Source organism: Aulonocara sp. 'chitande type north' Nkhata Bay, linkage group LG7, assembly GCF_057382095.1.
Source record: "Aulonocara sp. 'chitande type north' Nkhata Bay isolate Kocher_YH1m ecotype deep benthic linkage group LG7, A_spYH_male_GT1.1, whole genome shotgun sequence".
In the NCBI taxonomy this organism is placed as follows: Eukaryota; Metazoa; Chordata; class Actinopteri; order Cichliformes; family Cichlidae; genus Aulonocara; species Aulonocara sp. 'chitande type north' Nkhata Bay.
The window spans coordinates 28,216,405-28,240,546 of record NC_141350.1 but is presented as its reverse complement, the minus strand read 5'-3'; the positions used below and the strand labels follow the sequence as shown (position 1 = coordinate 28,240,546).

Here is a 24,142-nt window from a genome sequence, read left to right as displayed (position 1 = left end):
ATAGTGGCCCCCAGACTCTGGAACGCTCTCCCCCCGAGGTTCAGATCTGTAGACTCAAAGTCACTTTTAAAACACAGCTAAAAAGTCATTTCTTAGGTTTGTGTTTCTGGTTAACTCTTTTTCATGTTCAGGTATTTTGTTGTGAAGCACTTGTTGCCTAGTTACCATGGTAATTAAATTATCTTTAGTTCTTGTTTACCTCTTCACTGGAAACGGTCAAAATATCCCCTTTGATTAAATTGCATTAAGGAGGAACTCAGGGACCAATAAAGAGTGAACTAAACTTTCATCATTGAGCCCTTCTAGCCCCACCAATTGTTGTTAGCCCCGCCCTGGGCAACAGAACCAGCAGCACAACCAATAGGAAAGTGGTGGACAGCAGTTGCCATAGTGATGGAAGCGGGGCTCAGCCAGCCCTCCGTGCGACCAACCATCATCCACAGCCTCCTTCCCCAGCCACAGCTTCCCGTCCTGGGCTGCGTCTGCTGCTGACAGGCCCTCTCTGCGACCGCAGCTCCAGGAGGAGGAGGAGGAGGAGGTGCAGGCCTTCACTCCCAGGAAGGTGGCCAGGTCCAGGTCCAGAGCTGCGGCGCCTCCTCTGGGTGAAGGCGTGTTCTGCCGGCACTGAGGACACGGGATCCACACCTGTGGAGCACAGGGGAGTGACTACAGACACACAACTTCTGTACCAGACCCCTCAACTTTATGTCTGTCTGATTAACCCCTCATCTGCTCATCCCTGACCTCTCAAGTGTGTCAGACATCACCTGTGGACACAGCTCTAATTCAGTCTTTAACTGCTGCTGCTCACATTTGCATGCCTGTTACTCTTCCACGTCCTTCGCTTCTCACAAACTCAGATAAGTGTCTGTGATGTCATCAGTCACCTGTTCGTTGATGACTGTGTTCAGTCTCTTCAGACACGCCTGGCAGAAGGTGTGGCCACAGTGTAGTCGCCTAGGCAGCCGCTTTGCCAGGTCGTAGCTTCCGAAACACACAATGCACACCAGATCCTGCCTCCTCAGTGACATCATTGTCTCCAAGGCAACAGAGGCTGGAGGAGGGGGAAGAGGCTGACAGGTGACTTCTTCCTCCTCATCTTCTTCTTTTCTGTCATCAGACATTTTTATCTGATTGAACAAGAAGAAAAGGCCATCCATATTAAACCAATCACAGAATCCACTTGAGCCTCCAGTGTTGGGAAGGTTACTTTTGAAATGTATTCCATTACAGATTACAGAATACATGCCCCAAAATATATTTTGTAACATATTCCGTTACGTTACTCAATGAGTGTAAAGTATTCTGAATACTTTGGATTACTTAATATATTATCATGCTTTTTACAACTACATGAATGTACTATTGCTGTGTGATTTATTACTTTTACTGAAGGTTACTCGCCATACCAATACCAACTAGATTTTTAAATCTTAATATAAATGAGTAACAGTAGGGTGGACATTAGTAAGGCTGCACTTTTTGCAGCGATCTCATATAGAAAACTATTCCGCGCGTATATAAAACAGGTCCGCGGCTCCGAACCGTAAAGGCATAAAACCGTAAAGAGATCTCTGGCTAATACGTTGGGTTCCGTGTTGGGCTTGTAGCCGAAAACTGGATTTACTTTGTTGTCAGGGTCAACTTTGTATATATATATATATATATATATATATATATATATATATATATATATATTTACATGCTTCCATCTCCTGTTTCTGGTTGGTGACATCTCTTACTTTTCGACTCTTTCTCCTTCCCTCGCGCTCACAGACTCATCACGGGTATGGCAGTCCATTCTCCCTGCAGCACAGACTACACTGCCCATGAGGCTACTTTCTTTAGGGCAATGCCTGTAACACTCTGCCTATTGCCTTCATATTAAATCATTTTTGTGAATAACTTTTTAAAATATTTCTTCACGTCATTATGCGGGCCGCAAGTAGAGGTGACATGGGCCACAGGCATTAGAGCCTCTTAATGCGTGTTTTGTTTGGGTTTCCACCAGCGTGGACACCAAAAATATAGAGTTCATAGCCTTATGAAACAGGAAAATACCGCCGTGTAATCCATTCATTTCAACAAAGTAACTGTATTCTGAATACCATCGTTTAAAACGGTAACTGTAAGGGAATACAGTTACTCGTATTTTGTATTTTAAATAGGTAGTGGCAGTACACGTATTCCGTTACTCCCCAACACTGTGAGCCTAAGAAACACCTGATTTACACCAAAACTTTAGTTTATTTAATGAAGTGTTTGATCTTTGGTTTCTGGTTTCTGAATATTCATTTATTTAGCATTGTTCATGGTGTAGTCTTTGTATTTCTAGTTTCTTGGCTATTTTCTGTAGTTTCTAGGATTTTGATTTTCTTCGGTACCTCTTCTGGGTTCCACGTGTCATGTCTAGTCCCCCATATCTCTATGTTCATGCATCTCCTGTGTCCAGACAGCGTTCCCGTTCTGTCTCCCTAGTCAGTTATGTTCTCATGTCTGTTTCTTCCCCAGTCACAGCATCAAGTCTGTGTCTTAGTGCGTGTCTCACATTTCCTGTTTTATTTTGACAGTTCCAAGTCCTGCATTCAGTTTTGCTTCCTCCCTGTCTGCTTATGTTAGCTCTCTCCCAGCTGTGTTCCCCATGTGGTTCTACTTCCCTCGCTACCCCTCTGTGTATTTAAGCCCTTTGTCTTCCTCTGCTTGTTGTTGTGTTGTCCCACTAGCTGTGTGTTTCTCGGCTCCCTAGTTTATTCCCAGTTGTTTATTTCTGAGTATTTGGTTATTAGTGCTTCTATGTTTAAATATCGTTATTTCAGCAATGTAGCTGTCTCCCTTAGTTCACTCTTTTGTTTTGAGTCCTGCGTTTGGGTCCTGAACTTGCCTGCCATGCAGCACTCATGGTGACTTTATCTGTTCTGTTATCAGGTTTCTCTTAGTCTCCAGGGTCAGTGGACCAATAAAGATAAAGCAATAAAGGAGAAATACGCTCTCTTTCTCGTCCCTGTCAGTACCCTTGCTGCAGCATTTTGGATCAACTGAAGGCTTGTTAGGGAGTTTTTAGGACATCCTGATAATAATGAATTACAGTAGTCCAGCCTAGAAGTAATAAATACATGAACTATTTTTTCAGTGTCACTCTGAGACAGAATCTTTAGTGATATTGTGAAAATCGAAGAAAGCAGTCCCACATATTTGTTTAATATGTGCATTGAAGGACATATACTGGGCAAAAACCATGATATGGCACAGGTTACTACTGGCAACAGTAATGCCCTGCAGAATAAGTATCTGGTTAGATACTGTATTTCTATTCTATTTAGGACCGAGTAGAGTAACCTCAGTTTTATCTGAATTTAGAAGCATAAAATTTGAAGATGATCCCATGGTGGTTGGGCTCATCTCTGATGGAGATGAGACAGTGTACAGGGTGGAGGCAGAGAATTTGTCCTGCTGGTGCTCACAAAATAACCTGAAGCTGAACGTCCTTAAAACCAATGAACTCATAATGGAGGCACAGACAGGTCCACTCCCCTCTCATTATAAATGGTGAACTGGTGGGATCGGTCCCCACGTTCAGGTTTCTGGGCATCTCCACTGTACTCTCCTGGACCCACAACACCATCACCCTTGTGGCTGAACGTCCTCCATGTCCTGAGAAAGAATAACCTGGACCCGAAGCTGCTGCTGGTCTTCTACCGCTCCTCAGTGGAGAGCATGCTCTCCTCATGCCTGGGTGTTTGGTACGCAGGGGCCACGACTTAGAACAGGAAGGCTGCACAGAGGGTAATTAACACCGCCCAAAAAAACCACCAAAAACAAAAAAACTAAAAACACATTGTCTGCCCTCTGCCACCCCTGGAGGCCATTACCAGATCCTCCTGTCTCAGGAAAACCAGGGCCACCACAGGTGACCCCTAGCACCCCAGCCACAACAGGCATTAGACACATTAGATGTTGTGCAGTTTGCAGTAAATGGTGTGCCAGAGAGTTTGAAATTCCCATTTGTGACTTATTTAAATGTTGTTGGCTTCTTGAAAGTGAAAGTCTTACAAAATGCACATTCCATAAGGCCAGCAAAAAAAACCCAAAAAAACAAAAAACAAAAAAACTCCTGTTCACAACTGTCAGTCAGAAAACTGACACTGTGCCTCTTTGTAACATCCTCAGGCTCCTTTTTCCAGTCATTGATTCTGCTCTGAATATTTCTCCATCTTCTTGTATTAATAGTTCTTCAGAAAGATTTTTGCAGTTTTTTTAATCAATAAGATAAAATGGCTTTGATCTATGATGGCCCTGCCTTCACCTGCTCTTCTGTCTTTGATATGTTTGAGCCTGTGTTTTGATCAGGTGGAGAAACTATGAAAATGGCCTGATGATCTTGTCTAAATGATGTTGTTTCAGCTCTTTAAAACACTGAAACTGCACATTTAAAAGTGGTGACTCAGCTGTTCTTTTGCTTTTGGATCTGACAGTTTGATACTGTTGACTACAGCATGTTGCTCTCACGAGTGGAGCATTGCACCATTAAGGGCATTCTACTAGAGTGGTTCAGGTCATACCTGTGTGACAGGAGTTTTTCTGTGAACTTTGGAGATTTTACATCTTCATCATTCCCTCTTATTTGTGGAGTTCCTCAGGGATCTATATTGGGGCCAATTTTATTATCTGTTTATATGCTGGCTCTAGGTCTAATTTTCGTAAAATATCAAATTTGTTTCAATTCGTACGCTGATGACACTCAGATCTATCTTCAACTGAAGGGATGGTGTTCTGCTCCACTAGAACCCTTACTTCCGTGCCTGGATAGCCTCCAAATTGCTTAATAAAAACTGAAGTGATAATGTTTGAACCATGTGAGCAATATTTCATATTGATATAAGTTATTTTGTACTCCTGTAAAGCACTTTGATCAACGTTCCTGTTGTAATTACATGTTCGAACTTTAACTGAACAGATTCCACAGACAGACATTTCACACTTTACTTTAAAAACCAGCCCCTTAATACTACTTTTAAACCATTTGTGGAAAACCTCCAAAACCTCCACTGTGCCCTTTTCCTCTGGGCTGACTAAAGCAGCATATATATGCAGAGTGTCACAGTTGGGGAAGCTAACTACATGGAGTGAGGAGGAGGACCCAAGTGCAGACACGCGAGAACAAAAATCTTAACAGAAAGTGAGCTGCTTTTAACAGTACAAAACAAAGGGCAAGGCAAACTAATCCAAAGCTAAACATCAACCTGAACTGGGTAAACTAAAATAGAACATGAAAAACCCTGACATGGACATGAACAAAGCTAGACATGAATACATGAAACAACAGATGGCCTGACAATGAATGCATGACAGCAGACCACATGAGTGCACATGAGGTTGACGAGGGAAAAGGAAACACACAGGGGAACACAGCTGACTGGAATAAACATAATGCTGCTACAGGGGAAGTGAAATTAAGCACAATGAACATGGGACACCAGACCTCTTCAGAATAAAACAGGAAACTTAACGCAGACATGGCAATGAGAGCCTGACGACATAGAACACGCAGACATGAAACACATGACAGACTTAGACGCGGACTTAACATGATGGACCGACGAGGAACACAAATGTCTCGCTTTTATTAAAAGCTAGACATTTTAAATAAGAAAGAAAAATATTTCTTTGGCTACGTTCACACTGCAGGTCTTAATGCTCAATTCAGGTTTTTTGATCAAATCCGATGTTTTTGTCTGCTTGTTCACACTACAAATAAAATGCGACAGCAAACGCGCTCTAGTGTGAACGCTCAAAGCGGCCCGCATGCGCAAAAGAAGACGTCACACACAATGCGCTCTGTTTAGACCCAGAGCAAACAATATTGTTTGACTGATGGCCCTTAATATAAAGACTTCGGACTTTGCGTTTCCCAATTTTTGCGTTAAGGTTTTTTGTCATTTACATAATAATGTAGATAACGTAATATTATCCTTATTGCTGTTTTAGAGGAGCGGTGCTTCAAAGAATAGTTGCAGATTTGTCAGAATCTGCAGATTATACAGTACAAATAAAATGTTCACGTTGTCTTCCCAACAGTTTCACTGACATCTACACTGGATGGCCAGGAAGCGTTCACAATGTCTCCGGAGCTGATAATTGGTGTCTGTCTTGTGTCAGTGACGTAAAAGACGGATTTAATGCAACATGACCGTTCAAACAGCAGTCTCTTTCTAAAACATCACATAAGATAAGATAGAACTTTATTAATCCCTCGGGTGGGTTCCTCTGGGAAATTCGACTTCCAAAAAAAGCACAAGATAGATAGATAGATAGATAGATAGATAGATAGATAGATAGATAGATAGATAGATAGATAGATAGATAGATAGATAGATAGATAGATAGATAGATAGATAGATAGATAGATAGATAGATAGATAGATAGATAGATAGATAGATAGATAGATAGATAGATAGATAGATAGATAGATAGAGAGACAAATATAAATAAAGTATACAAAGGGGATAAATAGAATAAATAGGAATAAAAAATAAAAATACAAGTGAATTGCACATTTCAAGTATTGAGTCTATTGCACTGTTGACTATTTACAAAAAGTATTGCACAAGGTATTGTACAGTGAGGTGCAGAGGCACTACAGCTTAGTTGTTCCCCCCCCTCCTTTGTCCTCCTGTTTCCCCTCCCTCTCCCCTCCAGAGAGGAGTTAAACAGTCTGATGGCGTGTGGGACAAAGGAGTTTTTAAGTCTGTTAGTTCTTGTCTTGGGGAGAAGCAACCTGTCACTGAACAGACTCTTCTGATTGTTAATGGCCGTGTGCAGAGGATGCCCAGCATTGTCCATAATGTCCATCAGTTTCTTTAATGTCCTTTTCTCTGCCACTGTCACCAGAGTGTCCAGCTTCATGCCGACCACAGAGCTAGCCCTCCTGATCAGTTTCTCCAGCCTGGTTGAGTCCCTCTTTGCTGTGCTGCTCCCCCAGCACACCACAGCATAGAAAAGTACTCCAGCAACCACCGACTGGTAAAACATCCTCGGGAGCTTCCTGCAGATGTTAAAAGACCTCAGCCTCCTGAGGAAGTACAGTCGGCTTTGGGCTTTTTTATACAGGTGCTCTGTGTTGCATGACCAGTCCAGTTTATTGTCCACCCACAGCCCGAGGTACTTGTACTTGTTGACCACCTCCACCTCCTCCCCCTCTATCTGAACTGGCAGTGGACCTTCTCTGGACCTCCCGAAGTCCACAACCAGTTCCATAGTCTTTGAGGTTTTGAGTTGCAGGTGGTTTGTGTGACTCCATGCGACAAAGTTCCTCACCAGACTTCTGTACTCCTCTTCCTGATCATCCCAGATACACCCCATGATGGCCGTGTCATCTGCAAACTTCTGAATATGGCATAATTCAGAGTTGTAGCAGAAGTCAGAGGTGTACAGGGTGAAGAGAAGAGGGGACAGCACAGTTCCCTGTGGTGCTCCTGTGCTGCTGACCACTGTGTCAGACGTGATGTCCTTCAGCCTGACGTACTGTGGTCTGTCGGTGAGGTAGTCGGAGATCCAAGCCACCAGGCAGGGGTCCACCTCCATCCTGTTCAGTTTTTCCTGAAGCATACAGGGCCGGATGGTATTAAAGGCACTGGAAAAGTCAAGAAACAGGATCCTGACCGTGCCTTTTCCCCCATCCAGGTGTGAGTGGGCTCTGTGTAGGAGGTACAGGATGGCATCCTCCACTCCGACACCCACCTTGTATGCAAACTGTAGTGGGTCCTGGGCATGTTGTACCTGTGGTCGGAGGAGGTTGAGGAAGAGCCGCTCTAGAGTCTTCATAAGATGTGACGTCAGTGCCACCGGTCGGAAGTCATTCAGCTCATTGGGCCGGTTCTTTTTGGGGACCGGGACGATGCAGGATGTCTTCCATAGGGCGGGCACTCTCCCCAGTCGCAGACTGAGGTTGAAGACTCGTTGTAGCGGCTCCCCAAGTTCAGCAGCACACGCCTTAAGCATCCTAGGACACACCTTGTCTGGGCCTGCTGCCTTTCTGGGGCGAAGCTTCCTCAGTTGCCTCCTGACCTGATCCACTGTGACACTGGGAGATGTTTGGGAGGAGGGGAGGGGGGGAGATGTCTTGCTGCTGAGAGAGGGATTGGAGGAGGGGGGTGTCATGGTGTCAGGAAGGGGGGGGAAGCGAGGGAGGCAGGAGAGTGGGGAGAGGACTCTGTAGTGAAGGTGAGGGTGAGGGTGGGGGGGTTGTGGGCTGGTCAAACCTGTTGATATGTATCGGATTCAGTACCACATACGAAAGTGACCCAGATCGGATTTGAAAATATCAGATTTGTGCCGTTCACACTGTCAGACCATGATCTGATATGGGTCGCATAGGGTCCCCCCCCAAAAAAAAAGAAAAAAAAATTCAGTAAGGACATCTCCTGGTTTCATCTTCATGTTTCCCTCTCACCACATATCCAACCCGATATCATGACCAGCAGCTTTTACAGCTGTGGCTCCAGCAAACATCAGCTGATACTAGAAAGTAATATTAAATAAGTTCTAACAACAGCTGATCAAGCTTAAACGTGCTGCGGTTTAGTGTGACCTCCGCTGGTTTCCTCTTTCTGGCGCAGAGAGAAAAGTTGATCATTGATCAGCTTCGTGATTGAATTAGCAACTTTCTAGCTGAAGTAGTACGGGACAAATCGCGTTCATTTTCACCTCAACTTTAAAGTATGACCTCGTCGGCTGTAATTGGTCCAGCCCAGAGTCAATCATGACCAACTGGCCAAGCCACCACCATTCATTTATACCGTTTAAAAAAAAAAAAAAGAAAAAAAAAAAAGGAACCCTATCGGCCCATAAAAACGAAAAATCACAAGTGGCCCACCGGGCAAATGCCCAGTATGCCCAATAGCCAGTCCAGCCCTGCCAGCCATCGAAGTTGAATTTTCTGTACCATCTGTCCAGCATCCCCTGTTATGGCCAAATGGCCGGTGTGTTGTGGAGTGGACCTAAAAGCAGACTCAGAAGGGAAAGAACTGAACTTTAACAAAAAGCAAGCCGTTTATTCAGGCTGGTGGAAAAATACAAAAGCAAATGGCAAAATCAAACAAGAGGAAAAAAAAAACTTGAGCATGAACTCCAGTGACTTTGTCACTGGACACCTGCTCCAGCCTACCATACTGACCTAAAGGTTTGATTGTTGGCAAAGAACACTCCTCTTCGTACTGAGTCAAAAAAGTTGGCTCCGAGTTTCATTGACCCATTTGAAATGGACTCAATGGTCAACCCTGTCACTGCTCAATTGAATTTGCTGAGAAATATGAAGATTCAGTGTCCTTAATATCTCCCAGCTAAAGCCGGTCCAGACCAGTCCATTGTGGGTTAGGGTTAATCACACTCTTGATCTTGTTCTGACAGATGGCATAGAAACTGAACTTTTAATGGCATTTCCTGAAAAGCATTTTTTGGCTGATCATTTCCCAAGAACGTTTACAATACACAGCAGTGAGGAATAGAGGACTAGATGTCATCACAGTAGCACTTTCTGAAAGTGCTGTGATTAGGTTTAAGGATATAATTCACCCATTCTTATCTTCTTTAACACCTTGTGCCAACACAGACCAGATCAGCTACCTGAAAGCTACTCCAACAGAGGTACTTTTTCCACCATGTATGACTCTGGATATTGTAGCTCCTGTGAAAAAGAAAGCCTCAAATCAGAAGTACTAGACTCCCTGGTATAACTCTCAAATGTGCACCTTAAGGCAGATAACTCGTATGCTGGAAAGGAAATGGTGTGGTCATTTAGAAGATCATATTTAGTCTGGAAAAATAGTTTTCTGCTTTACAAAAAAGCCCTCCGTAAAGCTAGACCATCTTACCACTATCATTGTCATCATTTTCTTTAAAATGGAATTTTAGTGGACAGAGAAAGGTCTTCTCTAACATGCAAGGGTGAGTTATTCCATAATTTAGTAGCAACGATAGAAAAGGCCATGTCCCCTCCGAGCTTCCTACCGGATCTCAGTACTTCCAGGAGCAGCTGGTTAGCTTTACTGAGAGACCGGGTGTGTGGGGCTGAAGAAGCTCAGAGAGGCAAGATTGTGAGAGCATTTAAAAACAAGAATTTTAAAATGAACTCTAAAACACACAGGCAGCCAGTGCAGTCAGGCCACGACAGGAGTTTCATGCATGCCTGTTAGCAGTCGTACAGCTGCAACTAGTAATGACTAGGGATGGGTACCGGTGTCGCACCGGTTCTGACATAAACGGTAGTAACCAGACCGAAAAGCAGCGCACATTTCGGTGCTTTATTTCGGTGCTTTTTTTTTCCTGAGCTGTGATACACTTCTAGCCAATCATTTTACGTTTCTGAGAATAGTAGGCGGGCCCAGGTACGTACGTTCTTTTAGAGCAAACTCAGCAGCAACAAGTGCTTTAAGCTGATACTGTGATACTGTCAAAGGAGGTAACACCTCAAATCCGATGAAACACCTGGCGACGCATAGCGTTTTTTTTAAAAGCCCAGAAATGCGCCGTATTTGATAGCTTGCTGCGAGACCTCACACCGAGCGCATCTACTGCGGGTGGGTTGCCTGTTATGCAACATCCCCCAAAAACACGAAGAGTAGAGTCCTGGCCCCTAGCCCTGCCAGTGTAGCAGAAATGATGACGGATGATGATGGCAGCAGCAGCCGTTCTTCTCTGCGTGAGTAGCTAAATGTTGTTCGTGTGTAATTTACGTTGAGTAGGCTAACCACGTTATTACATTAATGCATGTAAGGTGAACTAGCAAACATCATCATAGCTACATGCGGCTGTCTTCTTGTTTGATGGCAGATACTCCCTTCACCCTGGCCAAAAAGGCTAAAATGACCAAAGAAAAAGTGGAAAACAGTTAAACATGAGAGGTTTTTGGACAAAGTTTGTGTTTTTTCCATTGTTTAAGCACTGCTTCCAGCCAAGAATCATACCATATATGCCCCATAGCTGCAGAAAAGGCTAACATTGTTATCTTTTTACAAAAAAACAGCTGAGCATGAGAGGTTTTTGGACCAATTTTGTGTTCTCTATTCTTTAAGCACCGGTTTGAGCACCGGCACCGTTTCAAAAGTACCGATTTTGGCACCGGTATCGGATAAAACCTAAACGATACCCATCCCTAGTAATGACTTCATGAACTTCTTTACAAACACTTTTTAACTATTAGAGAAAAAATTACTCATAATTATCTAACGATGTTATGTACAGCTACTTTCAGTAGCACTGATAATTTATTATTTTTCTCTAATCGGTCTTTCTCAGTTACTTTCATTAATTACTTCCTATATAATATTCTATTAGAACGATTAGAGCATGTTGTAGGTTTTACAGGTACTGTATCATATCTAACAGAGTCCAATTTGTTTATGTAAATGGAGAGCCTTCTCACGCTGAGGTTAATTATAGAGTTCCACAGGGTTCAGTGGTAGGACCAGTTCTGTTTACATTATACATGATTCCCTTAGATAGTGTTAACAGAAGGCATAGCATACATTTACCGTATTTTTCAAACCATAAGGCGCACAGGATTATAAGGCGCCTTAAGCGAAACAAAACAGTCAGATAAGTCAAACTTTACTCAACTCGTTCTTCTTGCTTCCTCCACTTCCTTACCATTGATTCATTAATGTTGAGTTCTCTCGAAGCTGCTCTAGTCTCATGTTGTCTCAGTATATTAATGACTAACCTCGTATTGTGGATGGATTATCTCAGTTGTTCTCCTGACTGACGTTTGGTCTTTTTACAGCATCCTGCCATGCGATTGCATTTGTTTCTAACCATCGGGAACCTTCATGTTAAATTTTATCGAGTGGAAAAAGTTAGCTTCACTGTGTTTGTTATGCTAACATAGCTGTGTTGCTAGCGATCAGTAGCACATCATTATATACCAGCTAGCCCAACTTCAGTAACCCTAAAAAAAAAAGTCACTGCTGTTTAGTTTTCTGTCTTCATTTATGTCGAGTCGAGAGTGATAGCAGAGCTGTACGTTTAAATTTTTCAGAAATCTTACTCAGAACATGCTATATCATGTTTAGGTGGAAAATAGCGAGCCAACTTCCTGCTAACATGTAACTCAGTTAAATTTAATAAATTCTGTTTTCATGGATGCCTGGATGTTAAACTTAATTGTTACACCTGGTAAAGCAGCAACACCGATAATTTTATTAAAGATGAAAGAATTTAGACAGTTTTTAACTCTCAGTGATGCCGCAGTGTTCGTTTGACTTTGGGACCGTCGTTTGACAGATTTGAGCGCCGTGTTTCACACAAAGTCGGTTCGAGGTCAGTAAGCACAACCAGAATTCATACATAAGGCGCACTGTCAATTTTTGAGAAAATTAAAGGATTTTAAGTGCACCTTAAAGTACGGAAAATACGGTACACTGCTTTGCAGATGACATTCAACTTTATCTATTCATTCTATTCAAGCCAGATAACACACACCAATTAGACTGCAGGAATGTTTTAAAGACAAAAAGGGGCCTGGGTGACCTCTAACTTTCTGCTTCTAAATTCAGATAAAACTGAGGTCATGATTCTCAGCCCTGAAAATCTTAGAAATATGGCATCTAACCAGATTCTTACTCTGGCATATATTGACATATTTTTGCATAATATCTCTAAAATTAGAAACATCCTGGCTCTGAGTGACTCCGAGAAACTAGTTCATGCATTTATTACTTCTAGGCTGGACTACTGTAATTCTTTATTATCAGGATTTCCTAACAACTCCCTGAAAAGCCTTCAGTTAATCCAAAATGCTGCAGCAAGAGTACTGAGAGGGACTAGAGAGAGTGTATATTACTCCCATACTGGCTTCCCTTCATCTGTTAAATTTAGAATCAAATTTAAAATTCTGCTCTTCAAATAGAGGGTCTTAAATAATCAAACCCCATCTTATCTTAATGACCTTATAGTACCATATCACCCCAAATCAGCTTGCTTTAGACTGCTCAAGTTAAACTCTTTAAATTATATTCCCATCTGCACTGACTGTGTCACAGTCTGGCTGAGGCAGACTGTAAGGAGTGAAGAAGGTGGACCCAAGTGCGGACACACAAAATAACAAAACGTATTATTAACTGAAAAACGAGCCGTTTATTAAAGGCTGGATTTAGTTTTCCCCCTTTCTAAATCATAATCTAAACTGGCTGAGCGAAACATAACAAAACCCTGGAACACGGACATAGACATACAGACCTGGCATGAATGCATAATCATGGAGACTAGATAGAATAACAGATGCTCAAACAAAAAATGAATGAACACACAGAGACTAAAAGCACACAGGAGCTGATCATGGGAAGTGGAAACACATGGGAAAACAGCTGACACAAATGAACATAACGATGTCACAGAGGAAGAGTAAAACTAAACACAACGAACATAGAAACACAAGACCTCTTCAAAGTAAAACAGGAAACATGAGACGCAGACGTGGCAATACAATCTTGACAACCTGAAATCACAGACAAGAAATACATTAGACTAACCAGAAGACGTAAGTGTAACATAGCTAGATTAAACTTGAGGCAACTAAATAATTAACCTCGAACATTATCTTCAAAATATAGCAAAAGAGATCAAAACCAAATGAGAGCACTGGGTCACAGACCAGACCCTGACAGACTGTGTGAAAGTTAAACTTCAAGCGCTCACAATGACCACGTGTGATAACTGTATTTCATCACATCATGATTATCAAGACTGAGTGTATAACTCATACCTCCAGCAAAAGGTCAAAGTTGCAAACCACACCTGAGTACACCACACGCTCTCTGCATCATCATCACAGTTTTAATTCTAGACATCAGGGTACCAACGCTGGCTGCTCCTCTACAGATCTATCACACCGATGCTTTCATCCACTCACAGAAACCAGGTTCAGTCTTAGACTGTGAATGTTGCTATAAAACTAAAACTGAGCAGACCTGAAAAATACATTTGCATATCCTCTGTACTTACTATAAGGGCTCAAAAATCAAAACCCTATTTTTGGGTTTATTTGCATTTCACCTCCTACGTTCTGATTGATTGGAACAGAAACCCACCTGGTTTTACCTTTTCCAGATTTTGTCCTTCACATCTTCTCCTTTTCCTCTTTTATTTTTTTGTCTTTATCTCTTTAATCCTCTTATTTTCTCTCTGGTGTTGTTCTTCAGTTCTTCTGTTGTCTCTTATTGGTTTGTATCTTCCTCGTGTTGTTTTACTTTTTTTATTCCTGTTTCTTAAGCTTTCTCTTGTTGTTCTCTCTGCTCCTTTATTTGGTCTTTGTGTCAATTTTACTCCTTCCTCAGAGAGAGACTCGTCTTTATCAATAATTCATCCTGTTTGGTGTCGACTCGCAGCTCTCTCAGAGTCAAATAACACACCAATCTTAAAAGCATAAAACATGAAGACTGCACAGCTGTTTAAATCAGTATTCATTAGTTACACAGTGAAAATAAACACATAGAAAATATAACAGGTCAAATCTAAAAACTCATCAGTAAGTACTGACAGTGAAAATAAAAACTAGTTTCAGGAAAGAGACAAACTGAAACTTCTTACATGAAAAAACCCAACAATTTCACCTGTAACCTGATCAGCCAATAGTAAGTAAAGTAAGTAAAATTTATTTATATAGCACTTTTTAAGACAAAAACGCTGTTACAAAGTGCTTCACATGAAGACATGTCAAACAAACAATATAGCAACATAGAGGAAATATAAAAGCATATCAAACAAGCAATAGTACAATATAAATACAATAGAAAGTACAACTATTTTCTGGTTTCTGTGTCAACCTATCAGGTTACAGCTCAGTATAAACTAAGGTCGCCTAGCAACAGAGAGAGTGAGCAAGAGAGAAAGAGTTGGAGATGAGAGGAGGAGCCACATAAGAAGGATGAGCCTGAGGAGGAGGAGGCAGCTGGTGTACAGAGGAGTGTTTATGTTTCACCTGCAGTTTTTTGTTCTGATCCCCTGTCTGCACACCTTTAGGGCCACATGAATTTTTCTCTGAGTGAGAAAAACGCTGCACACACACAGAGAGATACTTGTAACTTCAGCCAGACAGAAAAAAACATACGACCAGAGTTCTTTTCAGAGCAACCTGTTTCCTGTGAGCAGGTTTGGAGTGCCCCCTGCAGGTCTCTCTGGGTTTGACATCTCATCGGTCACATTCTGATGTTACAGGAAACAATACCACTGTCTCAACTCAGCAGCTCATTCAGAGGTTCAGAGAGAAACTGGAACTGTGTGAGTGTGTGAGTAAATCTAGTGAAGGTGAGGAGCTCACCTGACTGATCACCGGACTCCTTCTTTCACTGTTTCCTCTTCTTTGTTCATCTCAGAGAGAAACTAAAGTGACTTTTCTATATATATCTGATGCTCAGACTGGACTTCCTGTTTTAGCATTAGCCCTGAGGTGACTCTGAGAGACCTCAGGATCATAGCCCAGCATTTCAGACCCTCACTTGCAGATCGATAGAAAAGATGCGATTCTAACAGGGGATTGTGGCTACAGGTTTAGAGTAGATTAAATCCACCTGGGTGTCACCTGAATGCTGCTTCAAATAAACAAGGCAGGAAACTCCTTACACACTCTAATTAGGCCTAACTATTTCACATCAGATTTAAATGAGTTTCATGAATGTTTTAAACTCTTAAATTTGGGGTTAAATTCAAACTTAAACTCAGACTGGGCCCTCATTGAACTTTGACTCCTTTGGTCCAACTGTCCTTTTTTGTGTGTTTTTCTAACACTTCTACCGTCTTTGGTGAACATATAAAGCTCTGTGAATAGCACGTTGTTTTTAATAGGGAAACACCGTACAGGAAAGTGTGACTGCAATACAGAAGAAGAAACAATAGAACATGTTTTAATGCATTGTCAGAAATATGATGCTGAAAGAAGACAATTGATCAAAAAGCTTGGTGATATGAAAAGTGAAACTGGACTTATTTACTTTTGCAAATATGTGATGTCTTGATAAACCGAGAAGATATTTGAAGTTTACATTGAAGCTAGATATTGAAGCTACATTCTCGCCTGAAAATATGTTAAAAGTTTTTTTTGTGACCCAGAAAGAGAAATATTTCAAACTCTTAAGCCGTGCTCCTCTGCCATTGCCACGTTTGAAAAGTATTTTGATGCTTGTATAAAAATATTATAAATAATAATTTAATTAATAAAGTATTGACAAGACTAATAAGAGTAATATTACAACTAAGTAGCTGCCGTCATTGTTGGAAACTGGAATTGGTTGGGCCGTGCTATGAATTCTGGGATAGGTTGGGCCACGAAGGATACACCCGACCCATCCTTCAAATTTGGGGAAATGAAGGACGCATTTGTCAGCTGCATTTGGAGCAGCCTTTGAATTGGGACAGCCTTCGTCGTGTCGCTGTGACGTAACCGGCCTTCAAATGCGGCCTCCGATGGATGCAGCCCCTGAGTTGAGACACAGCCGTAGGCAACGTGACACACTTAACTTGGAATACACTAAGGCAGTAGTTCCCAAACTACCGTACGCGTACCCTCGGGGGTACGCAAGTGGCTGTAGGGGGTACGCGTGGGTTGGGGTTGGAGTGGGGATCAAAAGTTTTAAAAGCCGAAATTTGCGCTAATGCAGTTTTTTTTGCCTGTCAAATACATGACTATATACCACCCTCTGGTGTTCAGCAAAAAAATAGCTCTGACAAAATACATGGGCGTGATTTGCCCAAATGACTGACACCTAACAGTTGAAGTTGCCTCCAAGCATTCAGTGCAGCGCGAAAATGGACAAGTGGTTAACAAGAAAAAAAGGCCCTACCACAGAGACACCGGCCACAACAACCAATAAGCTCATATCTGAAGATGCATTTTCCAGTGACCGCACAGGTGATTGTTCAACAACAATGTGTTCGTCAGATTTGGATGCTAGCAGTGCTAGCAGGGATGTATCTGTGGTTACTAGCCAAGTGGCTAGCATAGCTGGAGCCAGCCATGTGGAAAGTGATGAAGTGTCTGATGCGGAGCGTCAAAGTGGGAGAAAGCATGACAGCACGGACTGTAACACAACCTCATCAAAGAAGCGCAAATATGATGACAATTATATTTCGCTGGGGTTTACGTGTATAAATATTGGTGGATTTCCCCGGCCACAGTGTGTTATTTGTGCAAAAGTATTGTCTCAGAACTCAATGAAACCTTCACTTTTGCGCAGACATTTAGAGACAAATCATCCCCATTTGAAAAATAAACCAAGGGAATATTTTGAGCGACAGCTAAAATCACTTTCAACAAGTAAAACCTGCATTCAGGTGCCAGATCTTATGAATAAAAACAGACTACAAGCATCTTACATGGTCAGTTACAGAGTGGCTAAAAACAACAAACCCCACACTATTGTGGAGGACCTCATTCTCCCTGCTGCTTTAGATATGGTAGGGACAATGTTGGGGGAAAAGGCAAAAAAGACGATACAGTCCATTCCATCATCAAACAATACTGTCTTACGGCGCATCAATGCAATGTCAGAAAATGTTTTACAGCAGCTACTTCTGCGCATACGCCACAGTGAATGTTATGCAATACAGCTAGATGAGTCCACGGATGTGGCTGGCCTGGCGCATCTTCTCGTATATGTGCGCTACATTCATGAAGGAACCATCAAGGAGGACATGCTGTTCTGTAAACCGCTGGAACAAAGGACAACTGCCGCAGATATTTTTCAAAAGCTGGACACATTCATGAACACACATGGACTCGTGTGGGACAGATGTGTTGGCATCTGTACTGATGGCGCACGGGCCATGACTGGGAGACACGGAGGTGTGGTTTCGCGTGTGCAAGCAGTCGCGCCAGATGCCTCCTGGGTACACTGCAGCATCCACCGAGAGGCTCTTGCTGCAAAGGGAATACCTGTCCGTTTGAAACATGTTTTGGACACGAGTGTAAAAATGGTTAACTTTGTGAAAGCCAGGCCGCTGAACTCCCGCTTATTTGCTGCGTTGTGCAATGAGATGGGCAGCGAGCATGAGACATTATTACTCCACACAGAGGTTCGCTGGCTATCTAGAGGGAAAGTGCTGACCCGTTTCTTTGAGTTGAGGGATGAACTTAAAGTTTTCTTCAGTAACCATCCCTTTGAGCTGTCTGAACATTTGCATGATGAAGAGTACCTTACCTGCCTGGCTTATCTGTGTGATATATTTTCTCGTCTGAACGAGCTCAATCTCGGATTACAAGGCGTTTCTGCAACTATATTCAATGTTCAAGATAAAGTTGAGGCCATGATAAAGAAGTTAAACCTTTGGAAGAACTGCTTGGATACAAACAACACTGAAGTCTTTCCTGTGCTGCATGATTTTCTGTGCTCTAATGATCTCACACTATCTAAAAGTGTAAAGCGCGAATGTAACGTGCACCTTGAGGAGCTGGCGGTGCAGTTACGCCGATACTTCCCAGAGACGGACGGCTCAAATGATTGGATACGTCACCCGTTCACCGCCGTGCCTACTTCGTTATCACCGTCTGACCAGGAGAGCCTAATTGAAATCGCCACAGATGGATCTCTAAAAGTTGAACACGCTCAAAAGAACCTGGCGGATTTCTGGATAGGGCTGCGCACTGAACAGCCCGCGCTGGCTAAGCGCGCTGTCAAGACTCTGATGCCTTTCGCCACCACATACTTATGCGAAAAGGGATTTTCTGCTTTAACAAACATGAAAACAAAATACAGAGCAAGACTTTGTGTGGAAAACGATTTAAGACTCAGCCTTTCCCAAATTGAGCCAAACATTGAAGAGCTGTGTGCCTCTGCTCAAGCACATCCATCACATTAAATAAAGTTCTGTTTAATGAAAGTTCATGGCCTTTATGCTCTCGACAAAAAAGTGAATTCTAATAAATCCTTTGATACACTGCTAGTATTAAGTAGTAAAGTTTGTTATTAAAACTCTGTCATTACTAAAAAATATTGATAAATTCATTTGGTGGTGAGAAATAATCGACTGTGCAGTATTTATCTTTATGCATGCGATATTGCAATGTATTTATAGACACTAATTAAGAGTCGTTCGTAGTAGGGGGTATGCGGCTGAGGGTGACATGTCTCAAGGGGTACGTGGCTGGAAAAGGTTTGGGAAGCACTGCACTAAGGTAAGAAACACAAAGATGAGACTAAGGGAACAGGATGTAAACTAATAATCCTAAAGTCTTTTATGACTAAATTAAAAATCTCAAATAATATAGTAGGGAACTAAAAAGAAATTGAAAAACTTCTAAACACAAGGAAATCAATCGTAATTAAATTAGAATCAATAGAAACAAGCCCACTTCTTCAAATCAAAACAATAATGAATTAACAAGATTCAAAACATGAAACACTGGGTAAGAGACTCAGAACCATGAAAAAAATACATTTTTGAGTTATGGTATTAATTAAACAAGAAAACTATTCAATACCTATGTCTGGCAGGTCTGAAAATATTGAGGCCTGGGTGTGGAAGTGAAACCTATCTCGGTTTTCCAAAAAATATGTTTAATTGCCATAAATTTATGATTTATCAAGAGGGGCAATCACTTTTTAGACTGTTCTTTCTCCTTTTTCCCCTTAATAGCTGAATTCATTATTTAAAAACTGTATTTTGTTTTTACTCAGGACAATCTGAAGGTGAAGCTTCAGTGAAAATAACTGTGGAGAGAATTCAGTGGATAACCTGCCTGCTCCTCTGCAAATGTCACTCTGGAAATTCTGCCTTACAATACTACCTGTTTATCCTCTTTGCCTGCAATAAAACCTAATATTTCATCCCAACGTCCTGTTTGAGTCCAGGTCAGAGTCAGGTGTAACAAATGTCTTCCATTACCTGAAAAGTAACAACAATTATCGATTTTCTTCCTCTTACCCAGGGCAGGGGCAGCAGAGGCCCTCCCTCTCCCCAGCCACATCCTCCAGCTTATCTGGGGGAACACTGGGGCTTTCTCAGGCCAGCTGACAGATATAATATCTCCAGCGTGTCCTAGGTCTGCCTTTGTCCAGGAATGTCTAGCTCCTTTCAGTGCGGAGGACTCGTGGCTCTACTCTGAGCCCCTTCCGGATGGCTGAGCTCTACACCTTACCACACTGAGGGTCCAAACCACATCATCTGCAAAAAGCAGAAATTAGACTCTGAGGCCACCAAAGTGGAAGCCTTTATCCACCTGCCAATGCCTAGAAATTCTGTCCATAAAACTATGAACAGAATCTGCGACAAAGGGCAGCTCTGAGTCCAACACCCACCGGAAATGAGTCCGACTTACTGCCTGTGATGCGGACTAAGCTCCTGCACTCCTGCAACAGTTGTACATGGATCGAATGGCCCATAGCATGAGGGCATTCGCCCATACTTTTGAAGCATCCCCCACAGGACACTCCAAGGGACACAGTCAAATGACCTGTTTCCCAACCTGAAGGCATGCTCTCATTCCCTTTCATAGAGAATTCGTATACATCTTCTCCTTAAAATTCATGAAAGGGTCCAAAGGTTCAATTTTCAGGGACACTTTTGAAAAATATAAACTAAATGTTAATTCCTAGCACATTTCATCCCATTTTATTTGATAATTTATTTTTATTATTATGATTTTTTAATATATCTAATTTGATTATTGTCAGTATATACTGTTGTATCTTTCTTTCTGCTTTGTTTCATCTGCACTTGTCTGCTTGTAACACTGATTATGAATGATGTACTGTACTGTGCCATGTTTTTGTTATTCAATAAATGCATTACAAACCCCCCCAAAACTCACTGCACACATGCAGCATGATCCGTGCACATCTGTCAATTCATGCACCCATGCTTGATGATGTAAGTGAACGAAAAGAAAGCCAAGTATTTTTAGAGATTTGTACCAACAGGAAGCTCTGAAAGTGAAAAAGATGTTTGTAAGTCAAATGATTGCTGTTTACTCAGGTTTAGATTCAGACATTTTAAAATAATTTACATCTTCAAATAATTTTTTTTATTTGTGTTTATGTTTTGGTGCACACATTTGTGACACAAGCCACTGTACAGAGTTATACATCTTAGTTTATGCTTGTGGATCAAATCAAAGGTCGCAGATCCAAATTGGGCAGGGTTCTGCCTCCTATCAGCTCCGATCACAATATATGATCAACTACATCATCAATAATTGTTTCATTGTTAACAGTAAAATAATTAAATGGTGACTTTATATTTTAACAATAATTAATGATGATTATCATAAAATCTGTAATGATTGATTCTAAAAATCAGAGAAATGTTTGGCTCGCTGTTACTGAGACTTTAATGTTGTGCGAGCAGCCACAGAGATGAAGTTTTACATTTAAAATTTTATTCCACATGATGACCTGTGCTCTGATTGCTTCATTTGATTTGCATAGTCACTGTGATGAAAACAGAAAAAAAAACAAGAATAATGCCAATTATGTGTCAAATATAAAACAACAAATAACAACAAAAAAAACACAAACACAAATGTTCATCATCATCAAGAAAAACAAACAGTATAATTTACAGCTGCTTTTTTACAACCTGATAAAAAATATTTTTAGATCAGTTCATTTGGAGTTCGTAATGATCAAGAACTTTTGTAATAATCAATAAAGTTTCAATCATTGAATTGAACATTTTAAAGATTTTTCAGCTGAATTCTGAATGTTTACAAAATTCAAACATCACTATATAACCATGTAGAACATTGGAGAACAATCCTCTGTCTGATATTAGATATAATCAGTTATAATCCAACATATTGATTATATCCAGTAACACTATAAAATCATACCTAATGTTGTTTACAGGAAAAACATCAAAACTATAGGTTTCTTGACAAAGGCACAGAAGTGAAACTGCGGTTCAGTGGTGGCCATTTTGTGTCTAAAAATCATCTCCCCAATATTTTTTTATATGTATTGATATAAAACTGCCAGTAAAAAAATAAAATACCATCAAGGGCAAAAAAAACCCAGGACCCCATAAAGACCCCGAGTCCCAAAAGTCCCTGTGATCCCCGAAGTCCGCAGGGCACCACAAAGACGCCATGACCCCTCAAGTGTTTGTAACCACACAAGTCCCCATGGCCTCTGAAATCCCAGTTCTGGGTAGGGATGGTGGTGAGGGGTGGAGGTTTGAGCTTCACAAACATGTAAGTGAAGTATTTGAGACACAAAATGGCCACAGCGAGAAAACATCCTCCAGTTCATGAAATTTCCTTCCCTCCTTCCTTCATTGTTTCCTCATTTCCTTCCATCCTTGTTTCCTCTAGAAGAGCAAATAAATAAATCTGAGCCAGTCACAAGCCTTCTACTGTTATGACATCACGCTCTGCAGCGATGATGTCACTTCTTTCTCCTGCAACGGTAGCAGCAGGCACGGCAGCTCCCCCCTTCATCATTCCCCCCTCCATCCTCCTTCACCGTGTATGGTGGGGGGGCGGAGCTCGACACTTGGTACGGGTTCTCATTGCTGGTAATAACCATTGGATTGGCTATCACTGTGGAGTCACTGGAAGAGTGGAGCTTAGCCCGTGGAATAGTTACCTGACCGTAGGGGTTCTCCAGAGAGACGTTGATATTTGAGGACATGCTGACACGTCACAAGACGGTGAGGCTAAAATTATGTCCAATCAGGCAGCTGGCCAATCAGTTAATGCAGTGCAGGAAGAGACCTATGTGAAAGGAAACAGATCAATACAGGTGATCAATAAGTACACTTACTGCAGAACTGATGTTCCGATCAGAGTGACTGATCAGATCTGACCAATAAGAGGAGTGGTTGATTACTCAATGAATGATAAAAGTAACTGAGTACTTTCACTGATTGAGTACATTCACAGAGTAAAACAAAGTTAAGGATCTGAGTACTTTGTCCTCTGCTTTATACTTTTACTTGTGACCCTTGAAGTATGTGATAGTACTCAGTGATGCTGCAAAAGCCCCACGCCCAGACATCTGCCCATTAATTTGGTTGATTGATTGGATTTGATTAGCTCGTGCAGTAACACTGAAGTTAGATTAATTCACCGAGGCCCAGATTTCCTGCTTTAAGTGAAGGCACCATTTGATGACACTCCTGGACCAACAGGTGAGGCATGTTACCTGGATGAATGTGGCTGTGAGGTGTACACACTCTGAGTCATCACATGAAGTCAGCAGTGAAGTACTCAACACTTTAACTGAAGTAAAAAGTACCACAGGTTACAAGTTGAAGTACTGCAAATCTTAGTATTTAGACACATTCAGAGGTCTGATTCCACCATTTATATGGTGGGGTAAAGAGCAGGTAAACACAGTACTGTAGTGTATTTTACTTTGATTTACTGTACTACAGTACACTGTAGTGTACGGCAGAGTGTACTGTACTATAGTGTAGCACAGAGTACTGCATTATACTGAGGTTTCAGTCACATTTTAAAGTCCTCTCGAGTGAATCAAAGTATTTATAAACTAGAGGTACTGCAGTAACCAAGTACAGAGTTACTTCTACTGCGTCTATAACATGACGTACTCCAGTGTTTAGCTGAAGTAGATGTATTGTAGTATTTGTACTACAGAGGATTTAAAGGGGTTTCAGGGACTCACCTGTATGTTCGTCGGTCGCCGCCGCCGTGTTCTTCTTCTTCTCTGAAATGGAAACAAATCTGACTCTGCTCTCTCTCATTCTGGCTCACTATGTGCGTGAAGCTCGCTTGACCGCCTCGCCCAAACCTGTTCTACCGGCCGACACGCCCTCTCTCTCCCTCTGTTCATTTTCTATGTAACTCGACCACTGTCACTGCAAACCCGACACCACCTCCTCGCTGTGGTTTCGGTGCCCCCCCCCCCCCACAAACGCAAACTATAAGTTGGTCTCTATTTGAATTTGACTTCATTTAATGTCATTTTTTGCTGTGCATGTGTTTTTTTTTTGTGTGTGTGTGTGTTCCTGTCTAGCTGTCTTTGTGAGGACCGAAATCTGCATTCTATTGTACTTGGGAGAACCAACAGTCACTGTGAGGGCGCACAAACCGGTCTTCACAAATTTGACGGCGTTAGGGTCATTTTTAATGTTTAGGGTTAGGGGCCAGGGAAAGCATTATGTCAATGAAGGTCCTCACTAAGATAGCTGAACGGG

The 24,142-nt window shown here is 41.8% G+C and overlaps 1 protein-coding gene across 3 annotated transcripts; it reads right to left on the bottom strand.

The window, feature by feature from the left end:
* Window positions 1-313: 313 nt before the first annotated feature.
* On the bottom strand, window positions 314-14,291 carry rnf224 (ring finger protein 224). Of its 3 annotated transcripts, none has more exons than XM_086302445.1 (3): window positions 14,083-14,291; window positions 888-1,130; window positions 314-645 (listed from the first exon to the last, which is right to left on the bottom strand). In XM_086302445.1, the coding sequence occupies exons 2-3, from the start codon at window positions 1,122-1,124 to the stop codon at window positions 322-324; spliced, it is 561 nt and encodes a 186-aa protein (XP_086158571.1). In that variant the 5' UTR covers window positions 1,125-1,130; window positions 14,083-14,291; the 3' UTR covers window positions 314-321. The 3 variants fall into 3 exon arrangements, with proteins under 3 accessions (XP_086158571.1, XP_086158572.1, XP_086158570.1); XM_086302446.1 differs by lacking the exon at window positions 14,083-14,291 and adding an exon at window positions 11,718-11,812; XM_086302444.1 differs by lacking the exon at window positions 14,083-14,291 and having other exon boundaries at window positions 888-1,271.
* Window positions 14,292-24,142: the final 9,851 nt, after the last annotated feature.